The 22,710-nt window shown below is 36.9% G+C and overlaps 2 protein-coding genes across 2 annotated transcripts; both read left to right on the forward strand.

Moving 5' to 3' along the window:
• Positions 1-7,507: 7,507 nt before the first annotated feature.
• Positions 7,508-9,988, forward strand: LOC140147651 (uncharacterized). Its single transcript, XM_072169421.1, has 2 exons — positions 7,508-7,641; positions 9,141-9,988. The coding sequence occupies exon 2, from the start codon at positions 9,155-9,157 to the stop codon at positions 9,986-9,988; it is 834 nt and encodes a 277-aa protein (XP_072025522.1). The 5' UTR covers positions 7,508-7,641; positions 9,141-9,154.
• Positions 9,989-14,534: 4,546 nt separating this feature from the next.
• Positions 14,535-15,374, forward strand: LOC140147119 (uncharacterized). The gene has a single exon (XM_072168897.1). It carries the CDS (start codon positions 14,535-14,537, stop codon positions 15,372-15,374), a length of 840 nt encoding a protein of 279 aa, XP_072024998.1.
• Positions 15,375-22,710: the final 7,336 nt, after the last annotated feature.

The following is a 22,710-nucleotide window of genomic DNA, read 5'->3' on the forward strand; positions in this document are numbered from 1 at the left end:
CTTTTGTATTGTATTGTTTTTACGCAGGATCCTGCGTGCATGCGCAGTAGCTCAATATGGTTGACGCCTGCGCAATACTTGTTGTACGGCCATATATGGCAGCTGATACATGATGAATATTCATGAAATAACATTTTTTTGAGAGAAATCAGAGCAGAGACAGATCATCAGCTTGTCTGTGTAACCGTCCATAGGAAAAACAACAAAATATGTTTAATTTCAAACCTGGTTGTCAATGCTGAAACTTTGGCTGGAGAAGTTGAAGGTGACGTTGCTGGTGATCTTTTAGACTGTTTATTTGAAGTCATCGGTTATTTTAGAGCAAAATAGGAGGCATTTTTGTGCCATGTAAACGGCGATCGGCATTTTCTTGATTTCAATTCACACCGGCATAGCCATAGGCCTACCATGCCATGTTCATGAATTGGATGTGCACTTTCAACAAACAGTCTGATTACACGGATTGTACACACCGTGATTTGTATGTTATTCATTGTCAGTGCAGCCTAGGCACGGGCTATTAAAGCATGTAAGTACTAGTCTACAGATTCCAGAAAGCTACTCAGTCATGCACGGTCTCAAGACAGACAAAGAAATTCAACGGCCATGCCCGCTGTCTGAATCTGAATGGTACTACTGTCCAACACTCCTTGGTTGCTTGGCAATGGTAGAACCGTAGAAGTAGAAGTACAATGAAGTAAGCCGGATTGTGTGAGTTGGTCATGTCAGTAGGTCTGTGCTGCACTCAAATGGCACAGCCACTTAGTTCACCACGTAAACTTGTATAAGTTCCTTGTACTAACAGCGGGACTAACAGCCACTTGACTGCTGAACATGTGAAAGTTTAGTACCAACCTGTCAATACACGGCAACCGGGACGGCAACTTGCCTCACCGAGAACTGTGCTGTGCAACTGCACGAGTCCTAGTCCTACATCATGCATGTACATCAGACGCTGCACTGCACTTGAAATCGAATGGATGGTATTCTTCATGTTAAAAAAGGTAAGTTCATGTCTTCATGCCAAATCATGGGTTGGATCTCACTCAATTTTACAAGGCGAGACTCGATCCAAAAACGGAGTCCCAAAATTATGACTAGGCATAGCATGCCTAGGCTCGGGCTTCATGGCTGCTTAGGCTTAGCCACAAAGTATTCAAATGTGAGTAAGCCTAGAAGAATGATAGGCCTAGCCTGTCATGATATGTTTTGCATGAATGTAGGACAAAATACTGGTCAATAGTGGTCATGCTAGGCCTAACAGTAGTAGTAGTACCATGACTATGTACGGTACATGTAATCCTATTTACCTAACCTTTTCCAAGTCTACGGCTGGGCCTTGCACACATTTCTCCATTTAGGCATTACACTTACCGTAGTCTATGACTGGGCCCTCATGCATCGTACCGTCGATCAGGGCATTATACTTGCCGTAGCTCGTAGTCTACGTCTATGCATACACACATTAGTCTAAGATTGGACTATTATACACACATCGTATCGTTATGTATGCATGGTGTTACACTTGCATGACTTGCTGTAGTCTACAGCCTGGCCGTGTACCTACCGTTATTAGAACGTAAGTTGCGTAACATTGTGACGTAAGTTACGTTTGTAAGTTACGTTGGGTAACTTAACAATGCAATGCAATGTAAGTTACGCAACGTAAGTTACGTTGCGTAACGTAACGTAAGTTATGTTGCGTAATTTCTGGCGTAAATTAATGCAGCGTAAGTTATGTTGCATAACGTGAAGTTACGTTGCGTAACTTAACAACGCAATGCAGCGTAAGTTACGCATAGCGTAAGTTACGTTACGTTAACGTAACGTAAGTTACGTTGCGTAAATTAACAATGCAATGCAGCGTAAGTTGCGCATAAAACAACGTAAGTTACGTTATGTTGCGTAACGTAAGTTACGTTGCGTAAATTAACAATGCAACGCAGCGTAAGTTACGTCACATAAGTTGTTTGGCGTAAGTTGCGTAATGTAGGTTACGCATAGCGTAAGTTATTCAATGTAAATTGCGCCAACGCAACATAAGTTACGCAACGTAAAGGGGTGTCACGCTTGCGTAAATTAACAACGCAATGTAAGTTACGTCACATAAGTTGTGTGGCGTAAGTTGCGTAACATTGTGACTACCGTGCCGTAACACTATACTGACTACCAATCCCGTACCGTAGTCCTAGGACCACTCCCAACTGCACATTTATACATGACTTACAAACGGTATAATCTAAGTAAATTTTTATGACCCCCTATCGCGGGCTAATTTTTTTACGACTCCTTATCTCGAGTCAAAAGTTTTATGACCCCCCCCGCCTACACAGACTGACGACAAATTATTCATCACCGAACTAGTAAAGCGCGAGGCATGCAAAACTTAAATGTGAAGAAAGTGTGTGGGCGTGTTAAAATTTTGATCATAGGGTTAAAAAAGCGTAAAGAAGGTGCGCGGAGCGAAGCAAAAAATTTGAATTATATATTTTTTTTTATTAATTATATTTTTTACTTTCATTTTGAGCGTAAATTGAAAGAATGCACGCGCAGCTTAAGCAAATTTTGTGTCATCAGCCTTCTATTCTATTTTGGGGTAAAAATTATAACCCCTCTATTTTTGGTCTAAAAATTCTATGATCCCCAGTATATTCATGACCCACCCCTTTCAAGAAAATGACAGCCCCTAATATAAACAAACACACTGGTCATAGAAACAAAATACACGTGAATCAAGTTGAACAATTAATAAAATAAACAGTAAAAGAAGTGAAACATTGTATTACAATCAATATATTTTTTTTTTCAATTTCCCACGTGCGTATTAAATGATGAAGGAAAAAAGGAAAAACAATGCATATTTTGCAAGTCAAAGAGCTAAAGCATGAGGAGACGAGTGACAACTCAAAAATGCATGGAAAACGGCCTGGAAAATGATGTGTGAAATTAGAATGAATAAATATTCAGGCAGTACAAATTTGTTGATTTATTTATAATTTCATTTCAAATGTCATGATTTATAGTAAACAATGCAAATATTTCATTCATAATAAATTATAACATCCTTAAAAGGAGATGCTGTGACCACGTGATAAGAACTAATTAATTATTCATGAGCTAATAAATGCTCCACTTTTCGAACGCAATCGTTACCAGTCCTCACCTGCCAGCACAACCCGATGACCGTGCGTAAGCAGTTGAAGGACTGGTGGATTTTATTCCGCCATTTTGAATTGTTTCGAGATCGGGGCCGAGGGACTCAGGCTACATTGGGTGGGGGGACAAATGAAACATGATCAACTTCAGGTCAAAGGTCATCCACTTCCGGTCAATGGCCAAAAACGTGATTTCACTAAAAATGCTACTCCTTCCACAAATTACACAGCACGATGATGGCACTTTGGTACATGCATCAGCTATACCCAGGGTCTAAAAATTAATGTCCAGAATCGGGGTCAAAGGTCATTAAGGGGATACTTCCGGTATATGACCAAATACCCTAAAATGCTGATGCTGTCGCAAATATATATAGTACAACAATGTTACTTGGTCATCAGGTACAATAGCTGGTGGCACAAATGTCACATGACCAACTCAAGGTCAAAGGTCATGGAAAGGTCATTATGGCCGAAAATGTTATTTCCTATTATTTTTACTAAAACTGCTACTCCTTACACGAATTACACAGCAAGATGACGTCACTTGACACATGCATTAGCCTTGAGGTCAAAGGTCATACGAAGGTCATTATGGCTGATGTGATTTTCTGTTCTGTTACTAAAAATTCTAAGTCATTCCACAAATTATAATATAGCATGACATTACTTGCATACATCCATTGAGTCAAAGGTCATTGGGTCAAAGGTCATTGGGGTCAAAGTTCATGTAGGTATTACTTCCAGTATGAAGCAAAATACCTTAGGAAGTCGCACTATAATAGCGCATGACCAAAGTTGCACAGAAATATTTACATGAATCTTGAATAATTTTTGGTTAGGCCGAATAAAAAATAATCATGTTTCGCGTCTTCTCCCGCTTCCTTTTTGAGGTTTCTTCAGTTTATAATTTTATTTTTGAAATTCAGTTATAACTTTGAAAAAAATATGTCTAGGGAGTAAAGATGCTTTCTATAGCCTTGCTAATATACAAGAAACACTTTTGGAAGGTTTTGTGATAATTAGAAGAGGCCTATCTCGTTGAACAAGATATAAACAGAGGCCTCCTCCTTTTTCCGGGCATTATTGTGTGCGCTAAAACAGTTCTAATTATGGGTATTTGCAACAATTTTACGATAAAAATAAAAAGCCCCTCTTCCTCCTTTTTGAAACATGTTTTTTTTTTATTTTACTTGGCCTTATCAAAATGATTTCACATACTGTAATATTATGGAAAATAATTATGTAATATAATTTATTATTATAATTATAATACTACAAACATCTGTTCATACATGTATATTCCAAGGAATTATACATAATATATGCTGGACCTTTTGAACTTGCATATGCTATAGGTGAGCTATAAACAAATTAACCTTGGTCTCTAGCCAAATTCCAAAGTTATAGTGCATTACAAAAAAGACCTCTCAGTAAAATCAGCATAATATACTACTGCTTACATGCATTCATGCTATATAGCTGGGCTAATTAGATATAGGCCTAGTTAATTAGCTATTGCTAAGGTCGCGTATATGTGTATGCGCAATTAGCTCTAGTTTTAATTTTTACAGATCCTGACAGAACCAACTAATTTTTATTATGAAAAGAAATGTATGAAATCTATTAAAAATAATGTTTCTTGCGTCTTTCTGTCAGCTCGCCACTGTATAAATCATAAAAACCGGGATTTAGGGAAGGATCGCTATTTACGCCGGGGGTTTCATAAATTTTCGCCAAAAAAATTCGCATCCCCTCATATTGAAGGGAAAATTTCAAGTTCACGTCCCCTTCCCTAGAATCCTCCATTCCTTGTATACAATTTCATGTTCAAAAGGTCAAAATTTTGTTTCTTCATTTAAAAACTTTAAAAAGCGCTCTAGTCTGTGCATTATTATTATTTATTAAATTTCAAGTCAATCAACAAATTTCGCGTCCCTCTAAAACCCTCATCGCCCCCCCCCCCCGTGTCCCATGAAATATCCGCGTCTTTAAGGGAGACACCTTTTGATACCTTTTGCCAGCATTTCAGATTTTGGCACTTGTTCCAACTCTTTCCATGATTCCAGCTATGCTGGATTTTCTACAAATGGGTACCTAATTAGTATTAGGCCTACCTTGTCCCATTTTGGATGTTCCTACCTACACCACTCTATTTTTTCATCTTTCAACCTGTCCACTACCTTCCTTTCGCAACACAGCTGGTTAGGAAAGGCGAACCAAATAAGTTGGCTTGGTAGCTTGTTGCTTTTTGTTTTTGTTTTTTGTTTGTTTGTTTCTTTTTTTGTCTCGTGTTAATTGTTTTTGGATGGGAGCTTTCGTCCTAAGTTTCAAAGAGGATGGAAGTTTTTATTCTACATACATGTGTATACAGATAAAGGGATGGGGTGATGAACGTTTGGACAGTATTTATTTAGAGAATAAACGATAGGAATTTTTATTTTGCCTATCCTCTACCGTGTGATAGACGACAGGCAGGTCCAATATTTTGAGTAGTGGATGCCGGCGCAGCCGGTATCCACTACGATAAAAATATTGGACCTGCCTGTCGTCTATCATAGGTAGAGGATAGGCAAAATAAAAATTCCTATCGTTTATTCTCATTCTTAGTCAGTTAAATATTATTTTAATAACTGTAAACAATTTTTTTTAAGCAAAAACTAAGTTACCGTCATAAAAAAACTCCCCTCATTATAAAATGAACGAAACTTGTTTACAACTTTACGTATTCTGTTGCGCGTACTGCTAGCGCGTTCGCGTATTCCGCACTAGTCTACGCATCCAGCGCGATACATACGCGCATCTCTACACGCGTTTTACGGATTATCAAGACGCATGATGACGTGGGGTCGTCTACGGCCTGATAGACGGCACCCAAAATCATGCGATTGTCCAATCAGAAATGTGTCTACGAACTAGACCACTCCCACTGACTAAGAATTGCCCATTGTGCGTACTCTGGATATTGTATTTAAGCTTAAAACTCTGATTTAATTAATGTGTGCACAATTGATAGATTTTCACATCTGTTCTTTTCAGTCACCCTACTCCCTCTGTTTGTTAGCTTCCATTTTTAACATGGAATTTCGCGATTAATAAACTGGCAGATTCTAAAATCAGAATTGTTCAGTATTGAAGTGCCAATACAATTATGACAGTATGATATGTTGCATTCAATAATATAAGCCTGCGTAGGCCTACACTTTACTTTTACTGTCTCTAATATAATTATAATAAACTTTTTCATAACAATTTTATACTAGTATTTTGATGTAATTAATACCAGTATACTGATTTCAAGTTCAACTGAATGCTTTCATCATGATTAACATCAAAAATAGACTATGGCATAGTCTACTTTTGGGGGGGGGGTGCTGATTTTGAAAAAAATTTGAAAAAAACTTTTTTTCCCAAGGGGCTGCGATTTTGTGAAAAGTGGACTTTCTTCCCCAAATTTGGACCTTTTATGACCAAAAAAGCGTAAAAACCTGATTTTTTTTTTAATTTTGGGACTTTTTGTATACTTTTGCAACTTTGTAGGTGGGATGAAAAGCCGACGATCAATTGAAAATGTTGACCTTTCGTATTGAAGATATGGATTTTTTTCCCAAAAATATGAAAGGTCAAAATTTTCAATTGATCGTCGGCTTTTCCTCCCAGCTACATATACTTTGTCATAAAATTTGTATTTTATCGTGAATTTCAAAAAATGAAAATTATTTGATATCAGAAAGACATTCTTCGTATTCAGAATGCAATTCGATATGTCTGATGTGCTCTCATGTCCCAAAATAAATACTGTCCAAACGTTCATACCCCAGCCCTTAAGGGGCTGTGCAATAATATGAGGCCCCCGGGGTAAAATTTCAAACGGCTCGCCAAAAATCGCTTGCCCCCCCTCTCGGCCCGCCAAAAATCGCTTGCCCCCCCTCTCGGCTCGCCAAAAATTCTTTGCCCCCCCCCCTGAACATGCCAAATTTTTGGGATCCCAAATTGCAAACCTTACATGGTCTATATGTATGTTGCGAGCGCAGCGAGCAGGAAAATTTGCATATTTAAGCGTTTCCGTACTGTTTTCCTAAGCCTTTTAAGAGCGTTTTATTAAAAAGGCGCCCCATGAATGCGTGCCAAAAATCGCTTGCCCCCCCCCTCTCGGCTTGCCAAAAATTGCTTGCCCCCCCTTTTGGCTCGCCAATTATTTCTTGCCCCCCCATTTTACCCTCCCCCAGGGCTCATAATTATTGCACAGCCCCTAATGTGTTTAATAAAATGTGTGTGTGTTTGCTGGATGCTGATAGAGCTCTTATATGCTGACCTATATTATCCACGCTGACCTATATTATAATGTCAAGTATAAAATAAACGCTGCACATAGAACCAAGGGAGGACCAAGGAGATCGAGAGGCTAAGGAGCTACCTATGTATGAACCCGCACAACGCAGAGCTGAAACTACCGTGGCGTGGATGGCACTTGTTTGATATAAAGGTAAAGTATTTTCTCACTATTTATTTGTACTCAGTTTTATACAGTCAAGTACTTAAAACCAAATTCAATACGAGGAATATATGTGGAAATTTTGACACGTTTTTGAACAGATTAAAACAGATATTTACATACTTTATACCACTGTAAAATCTTGCAATGGTTAATGGTTGCAATGTAATGTATACAGTGGCAGTGCTGGCAATAACACTAGACATGCTAGATTGACAGATTTTTGCCGCGGGATTCTTGCCATTACAGTTTATAGTTACCACGAAAGAGGAATCCCTGCCAGAGCAGTTCTTTCGGGGTGAACCAAACCTGCCTGGTTATCAAATTAATCAATGACATGATTATCTCTGAATTTCACGGTGCTAATTGATCTTTTAATGTTATTGCATCAATTAGCACAGGTGTATTGAGTTTGCTCATGGTCTGCATAAGGGAGCGGTCATTAATTACGCCGGGGGATTGAAGGATTTCCATATTTTTTCTCGACATTTTGTTACGTCCCCCCCCCCTAGGCCTTATGGCTTCCGAAAAAAATCAAATTTTTACAGCACTTTTAAAATCATAGATTTATATACTTTTTAGAGTTAAAGTCATTGTACAACTACTGCTCACAAAAGTACAAAAACAGGTTGGAAATTATGAATGGAAGGAATGGGCTATACCATTTAAAATCCACTCTCCCTCTGTGGAAGATGTAACTAAAGTCTGCCACAGAGGGAGTATGCATTTTTAATAAAATACACAATTGGGTAACTTCCATTTGAAATACTTACTCCTGGAGTTGTGGACGACATAGGTAAAGCCACAATACAGAGGGAGTATGGGTTTCAAAATTAATAACCAATTACATTTGAAAAACATACTCCCCTGTGAAAGATATTTCCAAAATCTTCCACATGGGTAGTGTGGATTTCAACTGGAATAGCCCAATGATGTTTCTTGCTTATTCATTTAAGTTACTTTTTCCCTTTGAACTTGAAATTGCTGCAAGAAAATCATGGGCGTGTCACATACCAAAAACATTGGCAGGGGGCTCAAGCCTAGGCCCCTGGGGTCCAGGGGCAGAGCCCCAGTGGGAATGCCCCATGAAGATTTACATTTTTAGACTATTTTGGACTAATTTGATACATTCTGGTGTGATCTATACATAATAATGGTTACTAATAGCCTAAAAATAGGCGCATAGCAGGAGGCTATGGGGAGGGGCAGATTTCAGGAAAAGTGACTCTCTTATAAATTTGATTCCTGGAGTGAAAATGTTTATCATTTGGTGTCGGTTTCACCAAAGTATTGCCTGTTTTTGGAATGTGCTCACAAAAATATAGACCAATTTAGGCATTTTTTGCGATATTAGCAACTTTAACCTGCTGAAACCCTAATTACTGTTACTCCGTTGACACCTTAACTTGCTGCTGTAGTATGAAATGCTCACTCGCTTTCTTTGAATGTTTGTATTATTTTTTCTTGTATTTTTCTTTAAAATATTTCAGACAATTATTGCATTATGTCGACCTCAGAAAAACCAAACCGAGTTCGTGTCGTGGTTTGGACAGTCCCTCGTTCCGGATCAACGGTATTCACTAAATCAATTACTTCTAATGGTGATGTCAAATGTTTTTTCGAGCCATATGCTGTGGCAGAACATTATGGTCCTGAAGGGCGCTTGAAAGTACCTGAAGGGGGACCGGAAGAGCCCACGTACACCGTAGAAGCTGTCAAAGAATGGTTAGAGGCTGAAGATACATCGGAACGGAGTGTGTTTGTTAAAGATCTTGCGTATGCTGTTGATGGGCGTTATCATGTGATGCCAAAAGGCTATCGAAATTCATTCCTCATCAGAAAACCGATATCTGTTTTCAAATCTTACTACCGAGCTTGTAGTCGCATGTCTGGTGACGCCGAACAAAATTATAGAGATTGGTTACCGAAAGATGTAAACATTTTCAAATGTTTGAGCGATCTGGTAGAGTATGTTGAGTCGACCCTGAAGAAAGACTTTTGCATTTTAGATTTCGCGGATGTCATGAAGAATCCCGCGGAAATGATGAAGAAATATTGTGATAAAGTGGATTTGATTTACAATGAAGGGTTGCTGCACTGGGAGCAGGGTATGCCAGACGAAGATACCTGGGTTACCGGAAATGCGATACGCGAAACAGAGGCCGAGTTTCAGTGGATGGCGAATTGTGCGACAAGTTCTGGATGGGGAAAGGGAATTAAGCATCCACCAGCAGAAGGAGAGGTATTTCCCCAAGTGGTATACGATATGGCAGAATTTGCTCTTCCTTATTATGAAAAGTTACGGAATCATCCGAAATGCCTTCATCTCGACTCATGAAGATCTAGAAGCGTATAGATCAGTCATGATTCACCTTGAATAATATGCTGGAAAATATAATGTCAGCATAATCGATTGTAGGCCTAAAGGCTAGTAGTACCCCTCAAGATTCAAGGCTATAGGCTTACCCCTCAAGACTATATTATTAGGAGCCATATTTTGATGATCATATAGAACAGAATAAATAGGAGATGTAAGTTGATGTACATGGCTGGAGATGACAACATGATCAGTGGTCGTATGGTCAGATATATGTAACTTATGAATGATGCTTATTGGAAAGGGTCAAAGAGATAAAATATTGAAGCCAAAAAAGAAACTTATAATTTTTCACAAGGTCGTATCTTAAAATCCTGTCCATGAAAATTAACCAAAATTACATACAGAATTGCCTCGATACTCTACTCTAAACACATGTCAGTAACCAAGCAATTGTCCAACTGACACAATAGCAAAATGCACTGATATGGAACAGCTTCCTGGACGACATTCACAGCCCTATTGGCACCCAGTAAACGAAATCTGTGAGAACGGCATCTTGAATCACAGGTCACAAACTTACCAACAGATACAAACAGATCACAAACCTACCAGGATCATCATATCACATGTCCAAACAAATAATGAAGTCCTTTAGTAACGGGTATGTCCACCGTGCGCTTGCACGCATGCTGTGCACCTGCTTCTCATGCTTCCAACCAAGTTACTGATGATATCCTGGGGAAGGTTGCCCCATGCTTCCAGTTACTAAAGGACTTCATTATTTGTTTGGACATGTGACATGATGATCCTGGTAAGTTTGTTTTTAATGTTTTTAACTTAATGTTGTTAAAATTGTTGGCTGTGACTTGTGATTCAAGATGCCATTCTCACGGATTTCTTTTGCTGGGTGCCAATAGGGCTGTGAATTTGGTTCAGGAAGTTGTTCCATATCAGTGCATTTTGCGGTTGTGTCAGTTGGCCAACTGATTGGTTACTGACATGTGTTTAGAGTAGAGTATTGAGGCAATCCTGTGTGTAATTTTAATTAATTTTGATGGACAGGATTTTAAGATATGACCTTGTGAAAAATTATAAGTTTCTTTTTTGGCTTAGTGTAGATTAAAAAATAAGCGATAATGGATGGAAAGGTTATAGAATGTATCACAGATTAGTGGTGTGTATACAGAACATTTCGTGCTATACAAAATATTGGAATATGTTGTCAAGTATTATAGAAGTACAGAATTTAAATCCTAATTTAGACCTTTCGTCATCCGTGTGTATATTCCTTAATTTCGTATTATATTGGCATAGCGTATGTCTATACAGCCCGATGAACCTTCAAGAAAATTTAAAGAAGGCAAGAAAGTAGAATGCAGGTCTGGTTATGATGTTCAGATATAGTGCATTCCGTATTTTAGACTAGCAAGAACACGCTCGCGATGTTGGCAAGGATCCGTCAAGCTACATGTATAATAGCCCATGAAATAAACCATCATATATTATTGTTGCTTTGAATAATAAAATAAAAAAATACCGAAACTGTCTAACACGTCTTTTTCCATTATTGTCACAGTCTATATATTGATTTTACTGTTCCCTTATATAAATGCTGATGTACACCCAATTTTGTTGTGGTTAAATGGTTAAAATTTAATGCTGCTATCTAATGAAGACAGCATAGCGAAATTTAATGCCAGTTATAATGGTGAAATCTGTATTATTTTTAGCTCTCCAAAAATCCTTTGATACGTTAGACACGATGTTCTCCTCCGTAAATTATCCTCTTCTGGTATCAAAAATAATGAGGTTGATTGGTTCACTAATTATTTTAAAGGCTGTTGATGGCATAAAATCTGAACCAAACCCTGTAACAGTTGGTGTGTCAAGGTTCAATTGTGGGTCCTCTTCTTTTCATATTTTTTTTATAAACGACATTCCTCAATTGACATAAAGGTAAGGTAATCTTATATGTAACGACTGAATTTAAATCCAGCTATCTACTGAAGACAATTACAGTATAACTGAATTTAAATCCAGCTATCTACTGAAGACAACAGTATAACTGAATTTAATACTAGCTATCTACTGAAGACAACAGTATAACTGAGTTTAATACCAGCCATCTACTGAAGACAACAGTATAACTGAATTTAATACCAGCAATCTACTGAAGACAACAGCATAACTGAATTTAATACCAGCTATCTACTGAAGACAACAGTATAACTGAATTTAATACCAGCTATCTACTGAAGACAACAGTATAACTGAATTTAATACCAGCTATCTACTGAAGACAACAGTATAACTGAATTTAATACCAGTTATCTACTGAAGACAACAGTATACCTGAATTTAATACCAGCTATCTACTGAAGACAACAGTATAACTGAATTTAATACCAGCTATCTACTGAAGACAACAGTATAACTGAATTTAATACCAGCTATCTTCTGAAGAAAACAGTATAACTGAATGACCAGCTATCTACTGAAGACAACAGTGTAACTGAATTTAATACCAGCTATCTACTGAAGACAACAGTATAACTTAATTTTATACCAGCTATCTACTGAAGACAACAGTATAACTGAATTTAATACCAGCTATCTACTGAAGACAACAGTATAACTGAATTTAATACCAGCTATCTTCTGGAGACAACAGTATAACTGAATTTTATACCAGCTATCTACTGAAGACAACAGTATAACTGAATTTAATACCAGCTATCTTCTGAAGACAACAGTATAACTGAATTTAATACCAGCTATCTACTGAAGACAACAGTATAACTGAATTTAATACCAGCTATCTTCTGGAGACAACAGTATAACTGAATTTTATACCAGCTATCTACTGAAGACAACCGAGTATAACTGAATTTGATACCAGCTATCTACTGAAGACAACAGCATAACTGAATTTAATACCAGCTATCTTCTGAAGACAACAGTATAACTGAATTTAATACCAGCTATCTACTGAAGACAACAGCATAACTGAATTTGATACCAGCTATCTACTGAAGACAACTGTATAACTGAATTTAATACCAGCTATACTGAAGACAACAGTATAACTGAATTTGATACCAGCTATTTACTGATGAGCCTAAAAAGGGGTCAGTCACAAAAGATGGAAATGCTTATAAATTAGTTTAATTTTTAAATAAAGTGTACAATAAGAAAGTGGAAGAGTTTCCCAACGGAAATATACATCCACTAAATCATCAGATTGACAGTAAAATTGCTAGTAAAGGCTTTTGATTTTTTCCGGTTTTTAGGTGAAACAACTGTCATGTTACTGGTGTGTGGTGTATACGGAGTGGTGTAGTGTGTGTTGTGATGTGAACAAGAGCATTAATATAACACTGTTATACTTTCTCTTTTTCACATCACAGCATTTTTCACATAATAGTATTACTATTACTGTATTAAAGGCGTAGCCAGGGGGAGCGGGGGGGGGGGCAGCCCCCACAGAAAATTTTCAGGGAGAAAATGGGACGACAAAGAGTCAAGTGTCCTTAAAATGACTAAAATTGTGACATAAAATTGACAAAGGGACGAACATTTGACTTTGCTCCCTCACACTCAAATCCTGGCTTAAACTTATACCACAGGATACATTGCATGTTTTTTACTAAAACAGTATGCAGACCATTAGACATACAATATCGTATGTAATATATCTACGTTATTTAATCTATTTCCAGTAATGTTTAAGTTCTAACGAATGTTTGATGACGTAAAGTCGATAATATGTTACGTATAATATCTGGTAGAAATATATTATCGATTTTACGATCCTACTATGCTATGGAAAAACCATGGAGATTGAATTATTTCACTTGTTTCAGTGGTCATTGTATTATGTTAAATAATTGAACCCTATCGCAATGATTATGATAATATTCAACAAACTGGGGCAGAGTACGGCACTGCATAAATGTATTATAGCAAATGAAACTGGGGTTAAGTACGGCACTGCATGCTATTTGCTTATAAAATCGGTAGCCTGGGCAATTTAAATAACAGGATACAAATGAAAAACGATTCTGAAAGAAAAACGGGATTAAATTGAACGTCAAGACTAAATTTAGGTAAGTATTTCTTTATCAATTTTCAATAAATTTTATATGAGAGGATGTTTCAATGGCATGCTGCTGATTGCTTCATATGATTGCATGTGATGATTATTTTACAAAATTATTGTGTCATTTATGCGGGTACAAAATTGCATATAAAGTTGAATTCAAATCATAACATGCAGTAATTGTTCGTAAATATAGTGTATAAATACAAAATATGCATGTCACCTATAGTGGCAAACCTTAAATATTTTGATAGAAGGAAAACCTGCAGGTCATTGTGAGGATCCCAAACGTCTTTGATAAAAAAAATTATATAGTTAGTAGGCTTATTTATCTCAGAAAACAAGAACTTCTTTTAAAAATACAAGCTATTGTTTTTGTGATTATCTTTTATTATAAAATAGATTAATATCAATTGTCGTGCACGTTAACTATTCCAGAATCCAGACACTGACCGTCGCACCATCATGTTATCTTCTGAAAAAGCAAACCGAGTTCGTGTCATCGCTTGGACTGTTCCTCGTTCTGCGTCGACGGTGTTCATGAAATCAATTACTGCTAACGGCGATGTCAAAGGCTACTTAGAGCCCTTCACCACAGCAGAGCATTTTGGTCCTGAAGGTCGCTTGAAACCACGAGAAGAAGTACCAGCTGAGCCCACGTACACCGTAGAAGCTGTTAAAGAATGGTTAGAGGCTGAAGATACATCGGAACGGAGTGTGTTTGTTAAAGATCTTGCGTATGCTGTTGATGGGCGTTATCATGTGATGCCAAAAGGCTATCGATATTCATTCCTCATCAGAAAACCGATATCTGTTTTCAAATCTTACTACCGACTTTTTAGTCGCATGCCTGGTGACCCTGAACAAAATCTCAAGGATTGGTTGCCAAAAGATGTCAACATTTTCAAATGTTTGAGCGATCTGGTAGGTTATGTTGAGTCGACCTTGAAGGAAGACTTTTGCATAATAGATTCCGAGGATATCATGAAGAATCCTGCTGAAATGATGAAGAAATATTGTGATAAAGTGGGTTTGATTTACAATGAAGGGTTACTGCACTGGGAGCAAGGCCTACCAGAGGAGGAGACATGGGTCGTGGGAGATGCGGTGCGAGCTGCAGAGGCCGATTTTAAATGGATGGAAAATATGACGAAAAGTACTGGATGGGGAGTAGGAATCAATCATCCACCTGTACAAGGAGAGGAGTTCCCCAAAGTGGTATATGATCTGGCAGAAGCAGCTTTACCTTACTATGACCATTGCAGAAATCATGCCAAATGCATTAACCTCGATCAGCAGCTGTAATTTTTGAAAAGACCATGATTTAGTATCTTCGCAGGTTCCTAAAAACCCACAGTAGGCCTTGTTTTTTATTTAAATCTTTTTCATGAATGGTCAACTATATAGTTTCAACTAATTAAATACAATGTTGCATGATAATGCTTATTATGGCAGGAAATAGATGTAGGCCTGTGCCTTACATGCATGAAATTTCATGTAGATTTTGTGTAAAATCAAAGCTTAAATGTTCAGGATACTTTTTATTTTGGAGAATTATACCTTGAAACTTTGGTCAAAGTTTTTCGAATAGGTTCCAATGTATTATATTGTCTACATATTGTATAGATTCATATTATATAAACTTGTGTTTATTTGTTCAAGCAGGAATATAAAGCAAATATTTATAGACATACACTGTAAAAAATGACAAGCTCTTGGCAATCGTCATAATACTATCCTACAATAATTATTAGATAAACCTTCAACAGGATACTTGGTTTCCTTATTTAACTTATGTTATTGATAAAACTCATGCAGTTACTATCCAATAAACACAAAAACGTTTTTAAAACTTTACATAAACATAATTCTTTTGAAATAACAAAGCCATTTGAAGCAATTTAGAACTAGAAATTCAATTTTCGAGGCTTCTTTTGGCCCTCACCCAAAGACCCCATTAAAAAAAGTCATATTCTCACCCAATTGCCCCGTAATTTAGATCCAAACGGTACCTCGCTCACAATGACCCCGTATTTTGTTAATTTTGCTCTCACCAAATACCAAAAATCATGCTCTCCTTGCAATGTTGTTTTCCAAGTGGACATATGATATAACTGTCGGATTTTTTTTTAAAGATAACTGTTTTAAATAACACTTTTTTACAACAAATGTCAGTTGCAACTACCGCGCTAGATTTTCCAGGGATAAGAGACCATCCCTGGTTTAAAAAAAAGAAAAAAGAAACCATCGATGGAATTCCTGGTTCCTTGATCGACAAAGCAGCTCCCTGGATCGTAATAGCTCCATCTCTTGAAAAGCGTGTTTAGAAGACCTAAAGGGTACATAACACAAAATAGCTTTCCATAAATTTCATGTGCAAAATAGGGGTCACGTTTAGGCCATAAATCGAGTTACTCTATAACTTTGAAATATATATTTGATATCATCTTAATCAGAACAAAATTCTGCATAACATATCTGAAACTGACACAACGTTTTAGGTCTACTTTTTGAGAAAATTAGCGCTTTATATAAAGGCCAGATTTTCCCGTGTTTACGTCCGACTGCTAACCGCGTTTTGACCTCGTGTGTTCATGCGCTCATCATCGTAAACATCACTCAAATTTTTGCGTTTTCTTTTCAAATTAGTAGAGATCACAATCACAAGTTCTAGTAAAACACGATTTTCAACACCAAAATTATTAATATTGCACCGATTTTGCACAATTTGTATGTAGAGTTGGGAATATAGGCGTGATAAACTTTTGCCGGAAATCACTTCACACAGGCGGATTTAGTGGTATGAACCCTAAAGGCATTTTTATTAATTTCGTAGCGTTAATTCCCGCTGTAGGCCTAAACAGTAATAAAATCAAAATCAAAACCAAGTAAGTTGTGTTATTTATTCTAAGCATATACTTTTAAACAAAACAGATGCAAAGTAAATCTAGAAAACCCGAAATTTGAAGCAATTTGCAAAGTCAAGCCAAAATAGGGGCGCCGCCGTAGCGGACGCACCAAAAACACTTTAAAAAAAAATTCCGTCAACAGATGAGGCTGTTGATAGCAACATGAATGTGAAAAATCTGTTCATATCAATTTGTAAGCGCTCTTTAGCAAAGTCAAAGTTCATTGAATTTACAACCGTATGACAACAGGCGAAAATAGTAACTTTTTGCACAAGATTTGCAATTTAAAGAGTTGGTCATAGCTATGACGCTAGTATATAGCCTACTGACAATAATTATAGGCTAAGTGCCGTGCTTTTGAAAAATATTGTAAGGAACACTGAAGGTTTTGACTTTTGATTTTAGTCCAAAAATGTGCTTGGATAGGTAGTTTTCAACATATTTACCACATTCGCCTTGCTATAACATTGAATTGCGTTATCTGTTTACCTAATGATGAAAAGTGTTTTCAGGGGGAAGTGTTATATATAGCTTTCGTTTGATATAAAATAAAATTCTGATTGGATGAAGCTTAAGGGAACACTTGAGGTTTCGACAAAAACCAACCACAGAGGCCCATGTTTCAGCTAGAAGCTCCACAGCTCTTACGATGCACGCTATGCACTCAACCGTGCAGTGTAATCAAAGACTGCGTGGAGACCAATTCACTGCTTGCTTGGAAGCTCTAGGACGAAAATAATATGTTCAGGTGTATCGAGGTGGAAACTGCGTAGATGGTTTATAAGAGAATCGTTTTTGTATAGAAACCTTTCCATATGGAAAACGACCTATTCAAGCACAATTTTTGACCAAGATGTAGGTTTTAAAGTCAAAATCCCGAGTGTTTACAATATTTTTCAAATTTTATGTCATTAGGCTAAGGGTGTACTACACCAAATTTTTTTGCTAGGGGTGCACCCCTAGCAAATTTTTTTGTTGCTCTATAATTTTTGAGAAAAATGCAAAAATAGGCACAAAATTGGGCAGGGTGTAGTACCCCCTAAATGAAAGAAACACTTATATTGTCCATAGCTTCATTTCAATGAGCTATGGCCAATTCTCTTTAAATTGCATACCATAGGGCCTGCACTTTGGCTCGACATTTGAAAGGGGCGTGAATTCATTTTTGGATACGCCCCTATTATAATTAGGTAATACTCGACTCACACACATTCCTATTATGTATACATGTACCACATGTAGTAAATCTGCCTGCTTATCTGTATTGTGCCGTTCTTAAGCAAATACGGTAGTTAAACACGATTTCATCAAACATTATAACAATAGCTCTTTTACAGTGTGCAATCATCCCGGGAAATAATTGGGCAATAATAGAGGATGTGCGTGAAATTATTGATTGGCTCCATACAAAGGAATTGAACCAGTGTCCTTCACCGTAATCATGGCGCAATGCAGTGCATTCAATCAAACGTTGTCGTCAACCTATTTGATCGTATAGTGCATTTGTTATGTGTGTGAGACGAGGCTGAGTTCACATAGAAGTATACGGTATACGGTATTCGCTATACGAAATACGCTCATTCGATCAGGCTGAGTTCATATAGGAGTATACTATGTGAACTCAGCCTGGTCAAATGAGCGTATTTCGTATAGCTAATAGCGAGTATACATTTGTAGGTCAGTTTACCAATTTTCTTCGTCTAATCAAATGCTTGTAACTTTACTTCTTGAGGTCACATTGCATTGAATGAGGTGTCATAATGTGCAGAATTAGATAGTGCATCTATTACAAAAACAATGAATTTACCCACATATGGTTTAGTTTTAAAATTAGGACGATATACGCTGCACTAAAATCGAGCACGCACTATTCCCACTATATACTATACGCAGGTATACGGCCTTTCGAATAGTGCCTTATGTGACCCGGTACTATGAAATTACCTTGCCCGATTTAAGCTATACGCGTGCACCTGCAAAACGTGCACCGTATACCCGAATAGTATACCTCTATGTGAACGCAGCCTCGCGGTAGATTGCAATAGCTTGTAATCATGCTTCTGTTGAATGAATTTGAGTACTCCGCCATATTTACGGTATGATACGTCATAATCTAGGTGATTATTTGCATTGGATGTCTTGAATACGCTGGCGAGGTTGTGTAATAATCGGATTAATGCTATAACAGTAGGTGAATACAAGTTTTGAATATATCGCGTTGCAAAGCCCCATTCAGTGATCCCAGCGAAAGTGAAAAAAAAATCAAATTGTTACTTTTATAAAAAAAATTAATGAAAACAATTGGCAAAAACCCAAGAAAACGGCAGTATTGACGAAGTTGAAGCCCCATTCAAATACATGTAGCTAATTTATATATACTGTCAGTATATAAATTACAGATTCACGTAAATGCATTATTTTTGTCTTAAATAGGCATACACGGCTTAGGGCTGAACCACTAGCAGAAGACACCAAGTTGATGTTTTATGGCCTTTGACATTCTTTTGTGGCGAGTGACATGGTCAGTTCAATTCACGCCGAGTGTCCTTGACAGGTTTAACTCTGCTTCAGTGGTCATGAAAGAATTCAAAAGATAACCTCTGCCCCAACAATCCCAAGCAATTGTCTGAAACTGCTCTTCGGATGATGTATCATAAGAACTCAGTCGTCAATGATGATAGTCATATAATGACCAAAAGATTATTACTGACTATACGCTGGCGAAGTTATGTAATAAACGTATTAACTACCATAGCAATAGGTGAAAACAATTTTTGAATATACCGCGCTGCACTGATACTCTCACGCGGTACCTCTGCATTGAACCATATCATGCTGATCACTTGCACCTGTAAGATTAGTATCTTTGAAAAGACCAGTATTGTGTTCAATCTATAATTGCAGACATACACAGGTGATTAGTTCAATCTGCTTGTAGTGCAGCGCGATATGTTCAAAATTGTTTTCACCTATTGCTATGGTAGTTAATCGGATTTATTACGTAACTTCGCCAGCGTATATCATTGAAGACTGAGTTCCGCAGTCTTGTACAAAATCTGAATTTTGATGATTACGATCGTCCGGATGAAAAAAAATCACTGAATGGGCCGTTAGTTCCTCCTCTCCTTACACTGGCAATATGAATCAAAGAAAAATAAAGAAAAAATAAATAAAACAAGAAAAAAAAAAAAGACAAAGAAAAGAAACAATAAAAGAAAAACAAATATGAAAAGTTCGAACAATATTTGGTTTATAAAATTAATGTGACCGTGATGAGGCTCGAACTCACCACCTTCCGATTTAAAGTTCGAAGCGCTAGTGTACCAAATTCTGATGCCTTACCAAGTGAGCTGTGCTCCTGAGATACGAAATAAAAATAAAATAATACACTGTATACCTTGTGTCGGTAATTGATTTACTCAAATTCCATAATGGTACAGTGCAACAGAGCAAAAATGCCCAAAATTTAAAAGCTATATAATTTATGACCACTATACACTACACATAAAAATACTAATACAAGGGAATTTCAACGTAAGAATCCAAACAATTAAGTACCAACATGTACAGCATTGTCGTTATATCACATTTGGGTTTTTAACAAAATGTTATCAAACCTCTACTGTGATTGGCAGCTGCACAAGGCATCTCTTTGATAGTTGATAATGGCCATCCATTCAGCAAGTGGCTACTAACTGACCTTGCAGGGATGTAAGTTTTCTGTATTTTTACAGAATTCTGTAATTTTGTAGTCCAGATTTACGCAATTTCTTTTATTTTCAGCCCATTTCGGGCTTTTTAGCCCAAATTTACGCGCTTTTTTCCGTATTTTCCGTATTTTTTCTTCAGGGTTACTTACATCCCTGACCTTGACAGGCTTGAATGAGCACTGTCATCTGCTACAAAACCATCACACTCTAGGACCTGGTCAATCCATAATGCTACAGGGAGCACAGTACTTTGACAATGGAGTGAAAGACTATTATTATTGATTAGGCGCGGATTTTAAAAGTACAGCTCCTATGCGTGTATAGCAAAAATCATGTAACTAAAGTACTAAATGCATTATGCAAAATGCGCTCTGACCAATTTATAAAGCATTTCATTAGCTTTAATTTGACATATTGTTTGACATATTTGGAATTATGGTAAATCATTAAATAAAATATTTATTAATTAATCAATTATGTCAATTAATTAAAAATTTAATGCAAATATGAATATTTCTCTGACAGAATTGTAGGATTTGACAAGAGCCATCTTTCTTGTAAGTTTGATTCTTATAACATACCGGTATCGTATTGCGTCCCGTTATAGTTGCAGAAAAAAATACGCGTGCAGGACACACACACACACACACACACCCACACCCCCACCCCCAGAGGATCGTACCGTTTTACAATCGTATAACATTCATTGGCGCTAGTAGTAGTAAATTCCAATTTTCTTTGCTTTACCTCACTTGTTCTGCTCAAAATTAAAAGGGGACATATCTGACAGTAAAAGCTTACATTTTATGGAAATTATGTTTAACTATTTGCTTAAACAGCACAAAACAGATAAATCAGACAAATTTACTATACATAGGCCTATACATGTATGGTATGCCAAGGACTGTTTAAGAATATAACATTAGATTTATGATATTTACTTAATAAAATAAATAAATAAAATTTGTATTATATCGTGAATTTCAAACAATGAAATTCATTTGATATCAGAAAGACATTCTTCGTATTCAGAATGCAATTCGATATGTCTGATGTACTCTCATGTCCCACAAAAAATACTATCGAAACGCTCAAAACGCTCATTCCAGATCCCTTAATTTGGTTAATTTTCTTTGTCTTTTTTTTCTTTTCTTGTTTTATTTTTTTTTATATTTTTTTTTCTTTGATTTATATTGCCAGGGTAAGGAGAGGAGGGAACTAAAGGCCCATTCAGTGATTTTTTGATTTTTTTTTCATCCCGGCGATCGTAAAAATCATCAAAATTTAGATTTTGGATACTAGACTGCGGAACTCAGTCTTCAATGATAGTCAGTAATTTTTATATTTTGGACATTATTATGACTATCATTTGAGGACTGAGTTCTTATGATCCGAGGAGCAGTTTCAGACAATTGCTTGGGATTATTGGGGCAGAGGTTATCTTTTGAATTCTTTCATGACCACTGAAGCATAGTCAAACCTGTCAAGGACACTCGGCGTGAATTGAACTGACCATGTCACTCGCCACAAAAGAATGTCAAAGGTCATAAAACACCACTTTGGTGTCTTCTGCTATCTAAAGGCCTATGGCTGATTTTGTACCTTTCGTCATTGTCATAGATGTGCTAACATAGCTTGCTAGTGCAGTGGTTCAGCCGAAAACCGTGTGTCTAAGACAAAAAATAATGCATTTACGTGAGTCTGTAATTTAAATTAGCTACATGTATTTGAATGGGGCTTCAACTTCGTCAATACTGTCGTTTTCCTGTTTTGTTTTTTTTGCCATTTGTTTTTCATTAAAAAAATTTATAAACGTAACAATTTGATTTTTTTTTCACTTTCGCTGGGATCACTGAATGGGACTTTATAGCGCGGATTATTCAAAACTTGTTTTTACCTACTGCTATATAGTATTAATCCGATTATTACATAACTTTGCCAGCGTATTCAAGACATAGGTTATGTAGGGATAAACTGTACATGGGTATAGAGGCCCTGCATGCTTTTATCGATTGGCTCCAA

This window comes from Amphiura filiformis, chromosome 3 (genome assembly GCF_039555335.1).
Source record: "Amphiura filiformis chromosome 3, Afil_fr2py, whole genome shotgun sequence".
NCBI lineage: Eukaryota > Metazoa > Echinodermata > Ophiuroidea > Amphilepidida > Amphiuridae > Amphiura > Amphiura filiformis.